Source organism: Giraffa tippelskirchi, chromosome 8 (assembly GCF_054371585.1).
Source record: "Giraffa tippelskirchi isolate mGirTip1 chromosome 8, T2T-mGirTip1v1.2.pri, whole genome shotgun sequence".
Lineage (NCBI taxonomy): Eukaryota > Metazoa > Chordata > Mammalia > Artiodactyla > Giraffidae > Giraffa > Giraffa tippelskirchi.
In genome coordinates this window covers 129,876,248-129,894,277 of record NC_137282.1, presented here as the reverse complement: position 1 = coordinate 129,894,277, position 18,030 = coordinate 129,876,248, and the positions used below count along the sequence as shown (strand labels likewise).

The following is an 18,030-nucleotide window of genomic DNA, read 5'->3' as shown; positions in this document are numbered from 1 at the left end:
AATGGCCGTTCCACTTATCGGACTACAGTTGACACATTGGATTCTTCTGGCCTAGACAGCTCTTTCATCAGCAGTCCAAGTACTTGATTCTAAATTAGGACGTCTCGAGTGTGAAAGTATGACCATACCATTTCATTCTTCCCATTATTTAATGCTTTCTCAATGTTAAGGCTTTTTGTGAGTTGGATTCTGTGAGCTCCGGGGAATTCTTTTAAAAGAAGGAATGAGACCCTTCATCACATCACACAGGAATATTTGTATTTCTCTCCTGCCTTCCCCCGTAACCTTTTCACAGGAAAGGTTTGCATTTACATGGAGCTGGATATTTTTAAAGACTTCCTGAAACAAATGTTTGTTCTAATTACAGTTTTATATGGTTTATGCCGCTTACAGAAAACCCACAGTGTGAAAATGTGCACTTATGGAAATAATAAATTACACGACGTCTAACACCTGGTTCCTGATAGCTTGCTCAAAGGATGGATAAACAAATGCAGGAATAGCCACCAACTACTATAATCAGCACCATAAAATAAGTAATTAGATCATATCAACAAATCAAACCCGTCTGGAAGCAATGGAGGAACAGCTTTAGGATTTAACTGTGGATTTCATTTCAAGGGGGCTTTCCTGATAGCTCAGTTGGTAAAGAACCCGCCTACAATGCAGGAGACCCCGGTTTGATTCCTGGGTCGGGAAGATCCGCTGGAGAAGGGATAGGCTACCCACTCCAGTATTCTTGGGCTTCCCTTGTGGCTCAGCTGATAAAGAATCCATCTGCAATGCAGGAGACCTGAGTTCAACCCCTGGGTTGGGAAGATCCCCTGGAGAAGGGAAAGGCTACCCACTCCAGTATTCTGGCCTGGAGAATTCCATAGACTGCACAATCCATGGGGTCATAAAGAGTCAGACACAACTGAGTGAAAGTCACTTCACTTCACTTCACTTCTTTTCAAGGACCTAATAACAAATAATGTATGTCTCTCTCCCGTAGCATTATCCTCAAGGAAAGTAACTTGAAATGTTAGAAACTAAATTTGTAATTTTATCTATTTTTTTTTAATTTTACTTTGAGAATTGTAGGAGTTTTAATAATTTTTCATTTTACGACAATTCATGTTCACCGGGGGAAAGTGATAATGGACAAAGATAAAAATGGGATCATTTGTAATTGCACTACTCAAAGATAATAGCTGTTATCATTAAATGGTATAATTCAGATAAGGAAAAAAGATAACAACTGTTTATTATTTGGTTGTAATCCTCCAAATTTTTCAATGAATACATATGTATTCCAATAAAAATGAACGCATGCTTTTAAAACTGTCTTTTAACCTATGTTTTTCATTCAATTGTAATATCTTCTCATATCAGTATATATGTTCATCTTCAGCAGAGGTGCTGTCAGGCCCATGTATAGATTTAGGGGGATTTATAGACCCTTCACCCCAAAAAATATGAATAAAAATTTGTAGGGTTTGTGTGTATATGTTTTTTTTTTTTTCTGGAAAAAAAATAGTGCGTTGAAACTTTCATTGGATTTGCTTTAACTTTCAGTGATAATTCAGGGAGAGATTACAGTTCTACATCTTCTCAGGATCATAATGACTCCCAGTGTGTTCTTTTCCTCTCTGATCCCTCTGTTAATTTGTATTTTTCTTTATGTGGGTCTTGCATCGTTGTTTTAACAATTTAATGGTCATTTCCTTTTGAGGTGAAGTGTTAGTCACTCAGTTTTGTCTGACTCTTTGTTGTGTTGCGTTGCAACCCCATGGACTGTAACCTGCCAGGCTCCTCTGTCCATGGGATTCTCCAGGCAAAAATATTGGAGTGCGTGCCCATGCCCTCCTCCAGGCATCTTCCTGACCCATGGGTGAAACCCAGGTCTTCCGAATTGCAGGCAGATTCTTTTCCATCTGAGCCACCAGGGAAGTCCATTTCCTTTCCAGTATTTGATTTTTAAGGTTTCAATATTCCTTATTGTGATTTTTTTGTTGTTGTTTGCATATTAGAGTCTCCATCTTTGTTTTATCTTCAATGTAATATAGAACTTGAGTTTGGTTCAATTTACATAAATTTGTCCTAGATTTACTATTACATGAACACATGTTTCCAGACAGCGATAAGCTATTTTCCATATGATAGAGTAAATCAAATGATTAGTCATCAAATGGGGACATACCCACAAGGATTGACTTTGTATTTTTACATAACAAAATCTTTTTAAATCTCTTTTAAAACTTTTGCAAGTTTTCTAATTAAAAAAATTGTGAAGTAATTAACCTCCAACTAAATAAATAATAAATATTAAGAAACAAACAAACTATATATATATATATTTATGTTCTGCATTTTTACATGTAAACCAAGACTACTTTAAATTTTTACTAAAAGAACCAACTGAGAAATCTTTATTTCTAAACATTAATGTTGTCTACAAACATAATTTCATATAAGACAGAATTATAGGAAAAGAGTTCAGAGAATTGGAGCAAAGGACAGATAAAGCTTTCACTGCTCCTTCAAGTTAATGAACTATCAGGGAAGTCTATAACCATGGAGATGAGCTATGTAAAAGTGTTAGTTGCCTCTTTGTGACCCCATGGACTGCAGCCCACCAGGCTCTTCTGCCCGTGGAATTCTCCAGGCAAGAATACTGGAGTGGGTAGCCATTCTCCCTTCTCCAGGAGACCTTCCCAAGCCAGGTCTTCTGCATTGCAGGCAGATTCTTTACTAACTGAGCTATCAGCGGCGAAATGAGCTATATAGCTGTCTATATAGCTTGTAGAGCCCAATCCCCTCCAACTGGCCCCGGTCCTGCAAATTCCCCATTGCCCTTGTTCCATAGGTGCACTCTAGTCTTAACCACCTGAGGTCTGTCTCTCCCCTCCCTCTCTCTCCACCTCACCCTCTCCTTTGCCTGCCTGTCCTGACCTTGCTTCCCAGCCCCACCCCGCCCCGCACCCAGCCCCTTCCCCTCCCCCCTGCAGCCTTTCTCCTCCCTCTTGCTCCACACTCTCCCCAGTGTGCTTCTCGAAGGGGCTCTCCTGGCAGCTCCTCCGTTTTAACACAGTCCATCCCTGTCCCCGTCTTTCTCCGTCCTCGCCCTCAATGTCTATCTCTCTGCTATCAGCTTCTCTCTGCTAGCTCTTTCCATCTCCACCGTAATGAAACCTTTCCTGCCTGTTTCTCCTGTCATTGCACACTTTCTGAACAGTAACTTTCTTCACCTTTTTCTGCTGCCAGCTGTCCTGCTCCCTAACTGGCTTCTCTGCCCCATTCTACCTCCCCACTCTTCTCTTTCCTATAAGTCATTTTTCTTAGTTATGATGGATTTGTGGAGATAGGTGTTTGTTCACATTAAACACAAAGGCTTCCCTGATGGCTCAGACAGTAAAGAATCTGCCTGTAATGCAGGAGATCCTGTGTTCAATACCTGGGTCAGGAAAATCCCCTGGAGAAGGGAATGGGCAACGCACTCCAGTATCCTTGCCTGGAGACTCCCACGGACAGAGGAGCCTGGTGGGCTATAGTCCGTGGGGTCCCAAAGAGTCGAACATGACTGAGCAACTAACACTTTCACCCTTTCACACAAATAATGGAGCATTTGCCCACAGCGAGCAAAGGATTCAAAAGATATAGAATTTAAAGAGGCAGTTATTAATAGGTAGGGATTAATTAATTTATATTAGTTTGATTTCTTACTTATGTTTGTTCTAAACCAATGAAACTGTCTATGTCTGCTGAAGTTAAAATGTTTGGTCATATAAGATATGTGTATGCCTTTAATGAATTGGATATACGAAAATGTAAGTTAAAAAAACAAAATTAATTTTTATAACTTATCAGAAGCCTTCATCATAGAATTTTAAGAGTTTTTTAGGGTCTTTAAAGTTTTTCCAGTTTCTTTAAAAAATATTTTAAAATAATTTTTAAAATGCCATAAACTGAAGTACATGTCTATGAATGTATTTTCCTATAAATAGGCTGTATCTTCAGTGTTACAAGCGAGTCTGGATTCTGATTCGGATGTTTTGGATTTGCTGTTTTGAAACACTGAAAGTATCCAGAGGTTAAGCAGCTCTGCATTTGAGGGGCTATATAACTGCTTTTGTAGAGGCAAAGGGAATGTGTATTACTAAGAGAAATCTTGTTGGTAAACTCTGCATAGGAATTTCCTCTGTATCACCCAAACTAGGAACTTTCTGGCCCCCTGAAAGAAAGTGAAAGTGTTAGTCGCTCGGTTGTGTCTGACTCTTTGAGACCCATGGACTATCACCCACCTGGCTCTCCATGGGTGAGATTCTCTGGGCGAGAATACTGGAGTGGGTTACCATTCCCTTCTCCAGGGTATTATCCCAACCAGGGATTGAACTTGGGTCTCCCGCATTGCAGGCAGATTCATTACCATCTGAGCCACCAGGGAAGTCCTTATCTGGCTCCCAACTGTTATTAAAAAGAGCTCATTCCAACAAAGTGGCTGACACTGAACTCAATTCCTTGCACATGAGGGCCCATGTCTTTCACTTACTGGTTAGGGCTTGGTAAGTGTATGCTGCTACTGCTGCTAGGTCGCTTCAGTCGTGTCCGATTCTGTGCGACCCCACAGACGGCAGCCCACCAGACTCCCCCGTCCCTGGGATTCTCCAGGCAAGAACACTGGAGTAGGTTGGTAAGTGTATAAATGTATATAATACTTGTCATAGACCAGAGAAGTCTAAAAGAAAAAAAAGTCTTGAAGTAACCACCTTTAAGCCAATTGGGAATAGTTCTTTCAGCAGAATCTAACAAAAAGCAAATGTGAAACTAATGACCCCGAAAAATATTTGTGTAGTTTCCTTTGGTTGTTGTCCTGTTGGCACAATGTCAGCCTTCAGTTTTTCATGTCCCATGGATTGTAATTAATCATAAATTGTGAATTTATTGTTCTTATCTGAACTTTCCTTTTATAAATTATGTGCTTTCCCAACTCTATGTTTTAAAGGGTCATACCCATAAAAGAAGCTTGTCATGTTAGCAAAGTCAAAATAAGGCTTTCCTTCACCTTCCACCACTGGGCCTCAAGGACCCCCTCTGTAGCATCTTGTTCAAAATTATTTTCTTTGAAATGCAAGACACCAAGTTTATCAGATGATCACATTCCCCTTGTTGTTTGCATTTTGCTTGTGTTTTAAAAGTCTGTAGGAAGGAAAGTTCTGAATTGAAAATATGAATTTAGTATATTAGAGATTATAGCAAATGCAGGACATTTTTCTGAGTTTATTGAGAGCCTTTGTGTAGAAAGGGTAGGGGTTCCTGATTCAAAAGACCTGTTTTTAAATCCCGATGTTTCAGTTTCCTAACTTATATACAATAAGTTGCATATAATATGCAACTAATAGTATGCAAGTTACTTAATTTCTAAGAGTGTTCCTGTCCTTACCTGTGAAAGAGGGAAGATAATTTTTAGGTTTATGGTATAGATAGATAACAAAATACATGTGAGAGTGGCTGACATGTAATGGACCTTCAATAAAAGTAATAATAAAATAATTAGGGGAAGGCAGTTATAAAGAGAACCAGACTATAATAATCTCTTTAATTCTTTTCCCTCTTAAGTAAGAAATCATGTAAGGTCACTAGCCCAGTAACCAGGATGTTGACCATCAAGGGATGCTGTTACTCTTTCATTTAATATCTCAAGTTATTTCTTTGGATTCCAAGGCCAAAAAGATGTGTTTATATTCATAACTCAAAATTCAACAAGTTGCCGTGTTGTATGGCTTCTTAAGCATTGATGCATACAGGCATCCCCAGGGAATGTTGTTTCAATGTAGATTCAGCAAGTGTGGCATGGGGCCTTCGGGTCTACATTTCTTCAAGGCTCCCAGGTGATACCTAAGAAGTTGGCCTGCTATTCACACCGAAGAGCAAAGCATTCATGGGCCAGACAATAAATACCCTCTCTTTGTTCCTTGAATTACATTGTTTCATAGAGCTCAAACAGTCTAGAGATGATGTTGTTTAGCTCATTTCACAGCTGAGAAATTTGTGACCCACAGAAGCTGATGAATTAGTTAATGGTTGAGATCATTCACCCTAATTGTTCAGCCACATTCTTTATATACAGTGACCAGTATTTTTAATTTTGTAACTATTCTCCCATTCTTCCTATTTAGTTATATTCTTAGAAGCTGAGTTCTCCAGTTTCCTTTTATCTTTATCATTATTTTCAGCTTTTTAAGAAAGATCTTTGCTCACGTTAATATTTAACTAGTTTGTCAGCAACCTCATTGCTAAACCCCGTTGGAGACAACCTGTCCTTGACAGCACCATCTTTAGTGGCAGAATGACTGATAGAGGTCAGGCAGATTCTGATACATTTTGGTATTATTAGTCCCAGTTAGCTTGTCCAATCAGAACTCCTTAATGGCCCCCGAGAATGAACCACCTATTCCTCTCTCAGAACCAGTGAGAAGCCAGCAGGGCCATCAGCTCAGGGGCACCAGGCATCTCCATAAGCCCTAACCCACAAACTGGGGTATTTTGTATCCCGCTCACTCTTTCCAACTCAGTATCTGAGGAGAAGGTCCCAATGCCTTGCATTCCCTAACCTTGTTTTTCCCATTAGTTCCCTGGAATAAGACTGTGTCATAGGACACTTCTGCCATCGTTTTCCCCCAGTTACTCCCTGCGCCACACTTCCCATAGCTGTCCCAAGGTTTGGAACCAGCCAGGGTTTCCATGTCCCAGTTTAGGTGCATTCCTTGCTTATACCCATTCCTCTTTTCCCCCAACTTTCCCACAGCCAGTACCACGGAGACATGGTTTCTAGTTCATTCTGAGATGCTAATGCTGTCAGGAACATGCTAAATTTTTTTTTACAAAGATTATTTTAGAGACACTAATGCTGACGGGAACATGCTGAATTTTTTTTTAATTTAAATTTATTTATATATCTATTTTTATACTTTACAATATTGTATCGGTTTTGCCATACATTGACATGAATTTTTTTAACAAAGATTATTTTAGAATACTGAGAACATCGTAATCGTGCACAATGTATAAACAATGAACTTCATTTAATAAACAGTTGAATGTAACATAATGATAAAAACACAGCAGAATAGCAAGTTTCCCTTGGATCGCTAGTCTCTCTTTTCACAAGGAGATAATAAATGTTCTTGAGCCAAAGGCAACTGGGCCAAAGTCTCAGGATTTTTTTCTTCCTTCTGTCTTTCCTTCCTTCCTTCTTGTCTGTTATCTTCTTTGTGGGTGTATTGCAGGCTACTTGCAGAACCCCTGTAAAGGGATTCATTATTAACCTATCATAGCATATCATGACTATTTTAATGCCGATAAATATACCTCTTCGCCATCATTTTAAATAGTTGCCTAACAGTGTAAACAATTATGCCATAATTTATTTAATTTCCGAATGTGGGGCATTCAGATTCTTTCCCAACTTCTTTTGCTGTTATAAAGCATGCCAGTCAGTGACCTTATTAAGATCTAAGCAAGTGCACCTCAGTTATTTCCCTCTTGTCTATTTGACTATTTACCTTTTCAAAAAATTCTAGATGGTGTGGCATTGCCCTTTAGAAATACATTGCCCAGCATGATGTCCAAATAAATGTAGTAACTTTGCCCTAGTATGGTAAGCACAGTGTTTAAAACTTGAATCCTGAAGTCAGCCTCCCCGAGTTTGAATTCCACCTCTGGGGTCTGCTAGCTGTATGACCTTGGGCAAGACATACCGCCTCTCTATACGTCAGGTCCTTTACTTATGATAAGAGGACAGTAATAGTACTCAGCCCATCTAGTTGTTGTGCAGATTAAGGAAATGTTGTATTCAAAGGGCACAGACCAGTAGCTAGCATTTAGTGCTTGCCCAAGTAATACCAGCTATTGTTGACGATAATTAACTGGCTTTCCCTTTCCATTCACACTACTAAACCTAAATTTCCACAAAAATATGGCTGCAGATAAAACTTTGTTTTTTTGGCAAGAAATATTGGGAGCAAAAACAAAAGAAGTCCAGTGGTCTTGAGGGGATAAAACATGTATTAGAAATTATGGTCAATTGTTTAGTGTGGCCATGGGCTTCCCAGGTGGCTCAGTGGTAAAGAACCATACTGCCAATGCAGGAAACCTGAGTTCGATTCCTAGGCCTGGAAGATCCCCTGGAGGAGGAAATGGCAATCTGCTCCAGTATTCTTGCCTGGGAAATCCCATGGACAGAGGAGCCGGGCGTGCTACAGTCAATGTGGTCACAAAAGAGTCGGACATGACTTAGCAACTAAGCAATGACAGCTTGTGATGTGGCCAGGAATCAAAATTTATATTACAACAGAATTGCTGATCTGAGCTACAGGCTGTCAGCGCTGTCTCATCAACAGTCAGTTTGGTGGAAACAAGTATCATCACCAACATTCTCCAGTCACCTACCAGCCAGGCTTAGTGTTCAGGCACATAGATTATCTACCATCTTTCTTGTCTATCTGAACTAGAACTGAATGGCATGCATTTACTTTTACTTCTCCAATAGGATTCTTTTGCTTCTTTTTTTCCTAGTGACAGAGAACAAGTAAAATTTCTTGTTTACTTGGGCTTATCCTAAAGAACAGACTTATCATACTCACTTGACCTCTTGGGAGAGCTTTCCTGCAGACAGTTCTTCACTGGCCAGCAGGGTTCTGGCAGCTGGGAGACCCCCAGTGGGAGCAGTGACTAGGTATGAACTTAGGAACTATTTTGGGAGATAGGAAAATGCAGGGAATTTAGGGTCAATCGTTCACTCTTAACTATGAGAGGAGTACATCAGAAACATCTGAATAGGCATTTTTCTGCGTTTTAATTGTTAGGCCAAGTCCTTGGCTGATAAGAAAATTAATTCAACAATAAATCATTTAATGGATGAAGGGAAGACCAGGCATTTTTTTCTTATCTGAAGAGGCTCTGTTGTGTCAAGTACGAAGGAAAAAAAAATTGCACGGCGAAAGGCCTGATCTTTATTCTTACTTTTATATCCAACTAATCAAGTCTCAGGGGAGGTGAAACAATCCAGTCCTTTCATTTAGGCAGAAGTTCTTCACCATTTCTTTGGATTCCTGGTCTTCCTTGTATCCTAAACTCTTATTGTGCAAGACAAGAGTCTTGATGTAACAACCAAAGTCCAGTGAGACAGAGTGATTGTGAGTTAACTCAGCTAATCATCAGGCCTGTACAATCTTACAGTGCTTTCTTGTGAACTTGGAACCCACTTCAGTCCTGCTTAATGGAGTGTTTCCTGGAATATTTACTTCATGATCAGACTATACAGGAGAAGTTATTTTCGAAAGAAAAAGCAAGGCAGAAGAATAGACTAGCCACTGCTTCTAGTCCAATATTGGCTGTTTGAAATTTTAGGGACACTGGAAACCAAAAACATTTCTACTCCAGAGAATAGTAAATTCTATTTACTATTGTGGTAAATTCTAGAACTAATGATAGTTTTCAAATTTCCAGAATTTTTGCTAAGTATTCAGGGCCAATACAAATGGATATGCATTACTGTTTTTTGAAACTTCGTTAATTGGCAGTTGTGCATCCAGGCCGCCTCATGAGTGACAGAAGAAAGTAGCAATTATGAATATGTTGCCTCAGTGTCTGTCATGAGAGGCTCAGGACACACATACTATACCATATTACATAGCCATTAAAAATGAAATAGTCCTATTATATATGTACTGGCATGGAATATTATTTCTTATAAATTGTTTAGAAAAAGAATGATACAGAACTCTATTCAGCTGCTGCTGCTGCTGCTGCTGCTGCTAAGTCGCTTCAGTCGTGTCCGACTCTGTGCGACCCCATAGACGGCAGCCCACCAGGCTCCTTCGTCTCTGGGATTCTCCAGGCAAGCATATTGGAGTGGGTTGCCATTTCCTTCTCCAGTGCATGAAAGTGAAAAGTGAAAGTGAAGTCGCTCAGTCGTGTCTGACTCTTCGCGACCCCATGGGCTGCAGCCCACCAGGCTCCTCCGTCCATGGGATTTCCCAGGCAAGAGTACTGGAGTGGGGTGCCATTCTAATTTTTGTATAAACAAACAAAATCTACAAATGCATGTAAAGCTATAGGTAGCTGCTTATTAAGAGCTAGAAGAATGTATTTCAGCTGCTAAACCATGGATTCCCCGAAGTATTGAGAGTCAATAAAGATGAGAATGGTGGCAAGGGAGGGAGAAGAGTGGAGTGTTTACTTTTTAATTTATTCACATCTGTATTGTTTGGAATTCTTTCCATAAATATATATTTTTATAATATTTCACATAAAATCATAAACACATTTTGTATCAGAAACTAATCTCTCTGTGTCTCTGGCAGTTTGAAGCCTGCTACAAGGTAAGATTAAGTCAATCAGCAAATGGTATAAATAAGTACCCCTCCACCCAAAGATGCTCCTTAAAAATAACAGTGCAAATTGGGAAGCAACAGTTGTCACATGTCACAGACTGTAGGAAGAAATAGGAATGACATCCAAAGCTGCTTGTTGTCGTTCAGCCACGAAGTCGTGTCCAACTCTTTGCTGATCCCATGGACTGCAGCGCACCAGACCTTCCTGTCCTTCACTCTCTCCCAGAGTTTGCTCAGATTCATGTCCGTTGAGTCAGTGGTGCTATCTAACCATCTCATCCTCTGCTATCTAAAGGAAATCATTACATTTTATTTGAGTGGGCTGGTAGTACTAGTGGAAAGGAAATGTGTTCTGTTCAAAATGATGCTGCAAGTGTGCAGATATTTTCAAAACAATATGAGAAAGATAGACTGCTGCCATATAATGATAGTGAGCATCACAGATAGTGATTGCCATTCCTACACCTCTCTTATCAAGAGTCTTATCTCAACATAGAAGGAATCATTCGATTGATTCTATACTGATGCTCTAGATACAGGGTCAGGGAGAGGGAACACAGGGAAGAATAAGAGTCAAGAATTGCCCCATGATGCTCATAAACTAACGGGGGAGTGACGATGCCAGGCAGACCCTAGAATGCAGTGTGGACACTATGAGCCACAAACTAAACTTCATGGGGTGGCCTGGATGATCCCTCCAAAGGCAGATGTTTGTTTTCTACTTTTTCTTTGTTTTAGACTAGGACTAACATGAAAATCATTGTAAGGAGAAGGGAAAGATCAGCATGGAGAGGTGCTAAGGAGGTAACTAATCAGGTAACCCTGCTAGGAGCCTGAAGAGAGTCTGGAGAGAGGTTGGCCATGAGAAGGAGGAAGGATATTATCCAAAATCAGAAGGAAGAGGGCCTGAGAGGTGAGACAGAGACACTGGCAAGTGGAGGTAAAGGAAGCTGAAGGAGCCCCCTTGAAACAGCTTTGACTTGCTCAGTCTGGTGAGAAGCTGCGTTATTGATGGAGAGTGAAAGCAAGGTGGCGGGCTGGGGGCTGTGGAAGGATTTGGAAGAGCCACTGTGAATACTGTATGTCAACCAGGAGTGATTCAAAGGGTTTGGGGCACCACTAAGGTCCCAGCTCAGACTGAGCAGCATGAATTTTTAATGAAACCAATAAAAAAATTTTTTTTAATTACTTTTCTCTTTAGCAGTGTTGCAGCTAGGCACAGGGGCACAGAAAGCTTGGCTAGAATGCATATCTTGTAGAAATGAAATGATTGTTGAATTGAAATCTGCATGTGGAAGTCCACTGGAAATTAGTCAAATAATTGCATCATTTCTAGATTTCACTTTGCCAATTTGTTTCTTCCCCTTTAATGTTTATAGTCAAATCAGATAATGAAGTGAGAACAATATCCTGTACTTCAAATGTTAACTAACAAAGTAATGCCACTAGAATTTCTAAAGTTTCAAGCTTGTAGTTGATTCTCATACATTATGTATTTTTAGGCTGGAAAATCTAATAACATCCTTTTTGGAAGACCAGGATCCAGAGAGTAGACTAGAGGTTGGCGCTGATATGCGTAAAATTCATCACTGTTTCCATTATTTAAAGGTAAATTTAAACATTTCCACTAGTAGAAGCCATTGTCTGCTGTGTTCAAACTGCAATAAAGCTTTTCTAGTTGATCTACTCTTGAAAGGTTGAGGAGCCAGTTTCCCATTTCCAGAACAGTATGATCTTTGAACCATTGAGATGGTTCAAACAGATGATCACTGAATTTCTTCAGAGGTTGTATCTTACTTTCCAGTGGACAAGCTCAGACCTTAGACTCCCAAAGCTTTGGCCAGGAATCTCTCTACCTTCTACACAAAATAGTTTCGTGTTCAAAATCCACTTATTTTCAAGCTATGTCAAAAGAATTGTGTCCTTCATTTTTCTCCAGCAGCTTCGGTCTTAGGTTTTACTTTCATGATGACACAGTGTGAATATCATTAACCTCTATGTCTGCCTGACTTGTAATTTAGCATACTTCATTAATATAATAGACATTTGTGTGAGTCTCATTTGTGTGAGACATTTCTGGACTAGGCATAGAGAAGGCAAAGTTGAATAAGTAAGTCACAGAGGAGACAGATATGTAAAGAATAATTATAATACGTGACAACTGGGTTTGTTTTTTTTTTAAGTGTGAGTTAGTGGTATAAGGTGATAGAGAAAACAAAAGAAGTTCAAGAGAAGACAGTGTTTGAGCAGGAATTTCCCATGTTAGGGAGGGAAAGACAAAGGGGAGGGATATGATGAAGGAGGATGGAAAGACAGGTAGGAGGAGGGAGACACACTGCAGCAAAGGCAACTGCATTGCAAGGCGTCAGAGGAGAGCACCTACTGTGTGCAAGGCATTGGTAGAGGCGAGAAGAATCAGAGACTCAAAGACACCGGGAGTAGAGATATGCATGCTAAGCTCTTGTTTCATCTTACAGAAACTACTGAATGACAAGAAGATCCACAGACGGAGCACAGCCCCCTCTGAAAACAAAGATCAACACTGCCAGGAACCATCGAAAGAGGAAGAGTATAAAAAGCTACGTGATATTCTACAGCAGAGGGACAATGAAATCAGTATCCTTTCTGCAGAGATTAGAGACTCTCTTTTTCTATGGGCTTGGACCAGGAAACCCTTAGCTATCTTCCCCTAGCCACAGCGCCCAGCTCCCCACCCAGCTTCTAGCTCACGTTGTTTCTTTCCATTTAGAAGTAAAATATCCCTTCACCAAACATGTTGTTGCAACTAGTGAAAATACAAGAGTTGCCATAAAAGAAAAAAAAAAACTACCTTACTTTTAGCTAGATATCTTACCATTATGGGAGACATTTCAGTTTATTGGAAGCATGGGTTTTCTTTCTCTCCACATTAAAAAATTGTTAATATATTTTTGACTACTCTACAACGCTCTTCCTGTTTTAGTCCTGACCCAGTAAGCTAGCTGGTTATCTTTAGCTAGCTGGCCGGACACCGGGCTGACCACAGCCTCACCACGGCCAGAATTTGTGACCTCTGTGTGGGTGAAACTCGAGTGATGGCCGAGAAATGACGAATGGTATTTAGCTTATAAAGAGCAGAGATTGATTTAAATGTAACTTTTTATGTAAAAGCCAGATCTACTGCTTTGAGTTCCACTTACAAATGTTCCCAAATTTGGAAGTGAGTGTAGATGAGTGTTAAGGATAGAATTCTTGCGTCTCCAGGAGACAGCGTATTGGGGACTGAAAATGGTAACAGCACATGGGAATGGCCTCTCTTACAGATGAGGTGCATGCGTGCATGCTAAGTCGACTCTCTGTCACCCCATGGACTGTAGCCCGCCAGGCTCCTCTGCCCATGGGGTTCTCCAGGCAAGAGTACTGGAGTGGGTTGCCATTGTCCCCTCCAGGGGATCTTCCTGACCCAGGGATCAAACCTGTGTCTCTTACATCTCCTACATTGGCAATGGAGTTCTTTACCACTAGCGCCACCTGGAAAGCCCACAGATGAGGTGGTTACCTCTAAAGAGCCCCTAAATGGATGGTTAGACCTCGGGTATCCCCAGTATTTCTTCAGTATTGTTTCTTATTTTATCTTCCAAGCTTCTTGCAAAAGTTTTGGCATTTTCATTACATTTGCAGGCTTTAAACATGCATAAGAAATGATTTCGGTCAGTTCTTTATGAACAAATATTTTTGTTCACTTCTCAAAAATTGCTAAAAGGTATTTTAGCTTTAGCTATTATGCAAAATTCATAAAAATAGCTTACATGAAGGAAATCCAGTAATAAAGAGGCAAAACCAAACCAAATAGGAGGTAGGCACTCTGCCTGATTAACTTCAGCCTCTAATTTTAGTTGAGTGTTAGCAGACCCCACGTGTCTGATTCAAGTGAGTTCGAGCTGCTTTATTATCGGGCCAGTAACAGTAGATCTGACTGTGACTTGAACTCCCACACAAGCCCTTGTCTCCGAGTGCTGCCCACAATGTTGTCGCCCTTGCATTCCTTTTCCTCTCTCCTACCCTATCCATCTCCAGAGATGGTCCCAGCCGAGACCTCAGTCCTGGCCCCAGCCCCAGTCTGAGCTCTGCTTCTTTTCCTGGCCTTGATCCTAGTTCAGGATAATCTCCCCTAAATATTCCTACCAACTCCTTAATCCCCTTCTGGGCTTATGAATGTCTGTGCATATGGGAGGGATGAAATGAGATATGACAGAGAGGGAACAGTCTAGGCTTGTTCGTATATGTTTATTTTACAAAGGGAGTGAGAGAGAGACATACATCATTTCTTCACTGGTAAATCCAGGTACCGCTGTCCACGCAGGGCTGTGCTAGATTCTTTCCTGACTGTGAACAATTCCAGCGGGGTCCTCGCCTTCTGAGACTCATATTTGCAAGGAGAGTGTGTAGGAGGCATGGTGAAAAGAGCACTGAACTTGGAAGTTCACACCCAGATGGATGTCCTAGCTCTTCATCCATCATCTCTGACAACACTGCCTCTTGCCAGCGTCTCAGCACCGAGCAGAGCTGGTAAGATGCCGCCTCGCTTGTGCTCTGGGCTCTGTCGAGTGCTGCACCATGGAGGGTATGACCCCGCAGACAATGGGCAGACTCAGAAGAAGGAAGGAGAGCTGCTCAGACATGCTCATCACATAGCTGACATTTATCAAGGGCTAATGACCAAGAAAGGCTCCTGACGTTTCATAGTGTCTCACAGGCAGGTTGGAGATGATTTTCATTATCTTTTTGGGTAGAACCAAGAAGGCCAAGATAGTGACAGGAGGAGTGAGAAAGATATGGCTTAAAATAGGAGGAAAAGTGATCCTACTAGAGCTCAGCAGAAGATTGTCCTGCAAACAGACAGTGCGCAGCCTGGAATGCTCTTCTTGGAAAGGGAGTGAAAACGGTGTCATTTCAGCAGCCTTATCAGTTTGCATAAAGTTCAGACATCTCTTCACAAAACACTTAACAGGGTGACACTTGGTCCCCAGGGCTGCACTTGGCAGGAACAGAGGCCCAAATGAAATGGGAGCTGGAAGCAGGGCCAGACAAAGGGAACCAGAGAGAAGGGAGGCAGCGAGCAGATGGGTCTCTGCTGTGGTCTTTGTGCATGTCCATCAGAACACCGTGTTTCTCTGGTTCAATCCTTCCAGCAGGTTCCCGTTACACTTAGAGTAGCAGTCACGCTTCTTCTACCAGATGAGGAGGCCCCACGTGATCTTGCGCCCACCCAGCCCCTGCTTCGTGTCTTCTGCCCCCGCCCCGTGCACGTTAGACTGTGGACACGGCGCCTTTCTGCTCTAACTTATAACACCCGGCTTCTTAACCTCAGCGGTGCCACCATTGGAGCTGTCCTGAGCAATCCTCTGCCCACTGGCCTCCAGGAGCACCCCCAACCCCCCTGCAGAAGGAAAGCCCCACAACAACCCAAAATATCTCCAGACGTGGCCAAGTGTCCCGTGGGTGGTGAAATAGCCTCTGTTGCGAACCACTGCCCAGCCCGTTTCCCCTTCGGGTTTCAGCACTCGCCACCTCCTCTGCTTGAACACCCTCCCTTTGTCTGTTTCTTCTTGTCATTCAGATCTCAGCTTAAATGTCATTTTCTAAAAAGCCTTTCTTGAGGCCTGAACCTTTCTTGAGCACCCAGTAGAAAGCGGCCACTCAGGCACTCTTGACCTTTTTAAAAAATGAGCAATCTGGCACTTCTACCCTCTGATGTGTGTATATGTGTGTGTCTGTGTGTGTGTGAGAGATCCAGCTTTCTCCAGTAGACATCTGCTTCATGAGAGCAAAAAGCCAGTCTGCCCCTGCATCTTTCTATCTCTGTGCCCAGAACACGGTGCTGCCTGGCACCCAGTGCAAGCTCCAAGGGGTGTCACTGACTGAGTGCAGGAAGGACACAGCCACGGCCAAGCACAAGACAGTGAAAGCACGTGATGGTCTCGCCAATCACCCCCGCACAGAGGAATGGGGAATTCCTAGACACCACCAACGTTGTGAACACCTTTGATAAATACAAGCTTGTTTGAGCTGAAGAACAGAGGCTGTGTCAGGGCTTGTAAGAGAAAAACCATGCTTCCAGAAATCACAAAAAGCTGAGGTCAAAGCTGAAGAGGAAAATGGAGGTCAAGTGCTCTCCGTGTTCCCTGCCCAAGAGTGAGTGTGCCTGGATGCCTCCCCCGCTTCTGTGTAGCCGTCTTCTCTCCTACACCTTCTTTGTTTAAATGAAGCCACCCGCAGGGCTGGTGAGGCCTTGGATTCATCTCAGTGCACATGCAGGGAGAGTTATGAGATCCTCCAAAGGGAGTGTCGTCCTCCCTCATGATGGCAGAACCCCCTAGAGGTCTCGACAACTTGAACTTGAAAGAACAGTGAAGGAGGGTAGAATGGAGTAACTTTATCACTCATCATCAGTGCTCCTAACAGATCCATGTGGCCCACAAAAGTTCTCATTTAAAATGATTTATCTTTACTAATGGGGCTTCCCAGGTGGTGCTAGTGGTAAAGAACTTGCCCGCCAATGCAGGAGACATAAGAGACGCAGATTCGATCCCTGGGTCAGGAAGATCCCCTAGAGGAGGGCATGGCAACCCACTCTGGTATTCTTGCCCGGAGAATCCCATGGACAGAGGAGCCTGGTGGGCTACAGTCCATGGGGTCGCAAAGAGTTGGACATGACTGAAGGTGCTTAGCATGCACATCTTTACTAATAACTCACCTCTTTTAGTGAAATTAGAGAGACCAAAAATTAGAGACTTTTAAAAAGATGACTTGAAGCCCCATTCGAATGTACACTGAACGAGCACAAGTTAGATGTGGAGGTAGTCTGGCCACCAGAGCTGACTCTGCTGAGCTGCCTGTTGGCCAGGCTCTGCCTTCTCCCTGCTCCTCGTCCTGCTGATTCCAGAGCTGCTTCCTGCATTCAAGTCTTATTTACTCAGAGATGGAGACAGCTCCATTGTCTACCACTACCCAGGGTTCATCTTCCTTTTTACAAACACCTTCATGAAAGCTTTAAGCCCAAATTAGTTTGAACTCAAAGAGTTTAAAGACCTTTTGGCTTGCTCATTTTTCATGTAATGATAATGGTGCCCTATTGAAAGGCCAGCAGCCTCCTACACGGTCCATCACTTTATCAAGGACCTCAGAAGGGTGAAGTCTTTCTTTCGTCTGTCTTTGTCACATGACCATAGCAAGTGTTGTTGAAACTATCAATCTCACTTGAAAATAAGTGTTTTGATCATTCTAATCTGCCATAAATCACTAAATCCTTAAGTCAAGTTTTAGATATTTTGGTAAATATGTTAAAGAAGGAGAAGAAGAAAGCTCAAGATGCTCTCCACCTCTCCAGCATGGACAGAAGTGAACTGAGACACGGCCAGAGCTCCCCCTTCCCACCTGGGAACCCTGACGGTCTGAAGACATTGCCACTCTCAGCTCCCACTCAGGCCCTGGACTCCAGCACTTCTCCATACAAATCCAGTTTGCTCCACAGAAAAACAGGTCAGTTATACTTATTTATACACACAAACTCTATAATTATAAGTAAATATAGGCTGTCAAATTATACCTCCATATAAAAAATAAACAGGTAAATGATTGTAATCTTTATTATTATATTAATCATCATAAATAT

The 18,030-nt window shown here is 41.9% G+C and overlaps 1 protein-coding gene across 12 annotated transcripts in view; it reads left to right on the top strand.

The window, feature by feature from the left end:
• KIF6 (kinesin family member 6) overlaps positions 1–18,030 on the top strand; it is a 406,499-nt gene that overhangs the window by 202,348 nt on the left and 186,121 nt on the right. For all 12 annotated transcript variants that reach the window (XR_014062975.1, XR_014062974.1, XR_014062973.1 and 9 more), the window contains 3 exons: positions 11,879–11,984; positions 12,854–12,992; positions 17,682–17,897. Coding sequence is in view for 7 of the 12 variants with exons in the window: in XM_081523236.1 (XP_081379362.1) it covers positions 11,879–11,984; positions 12,854–12,992; positions 17,682–17,897 (461 nt within the window). In the remaining 5 variants the exon portion in view is untranslated. The remainder of the gene's footprint in view (positions 1–11,878; positions 11,985–12,853; positions 12,993–17,681; positions 17,898–18,030) is intronic.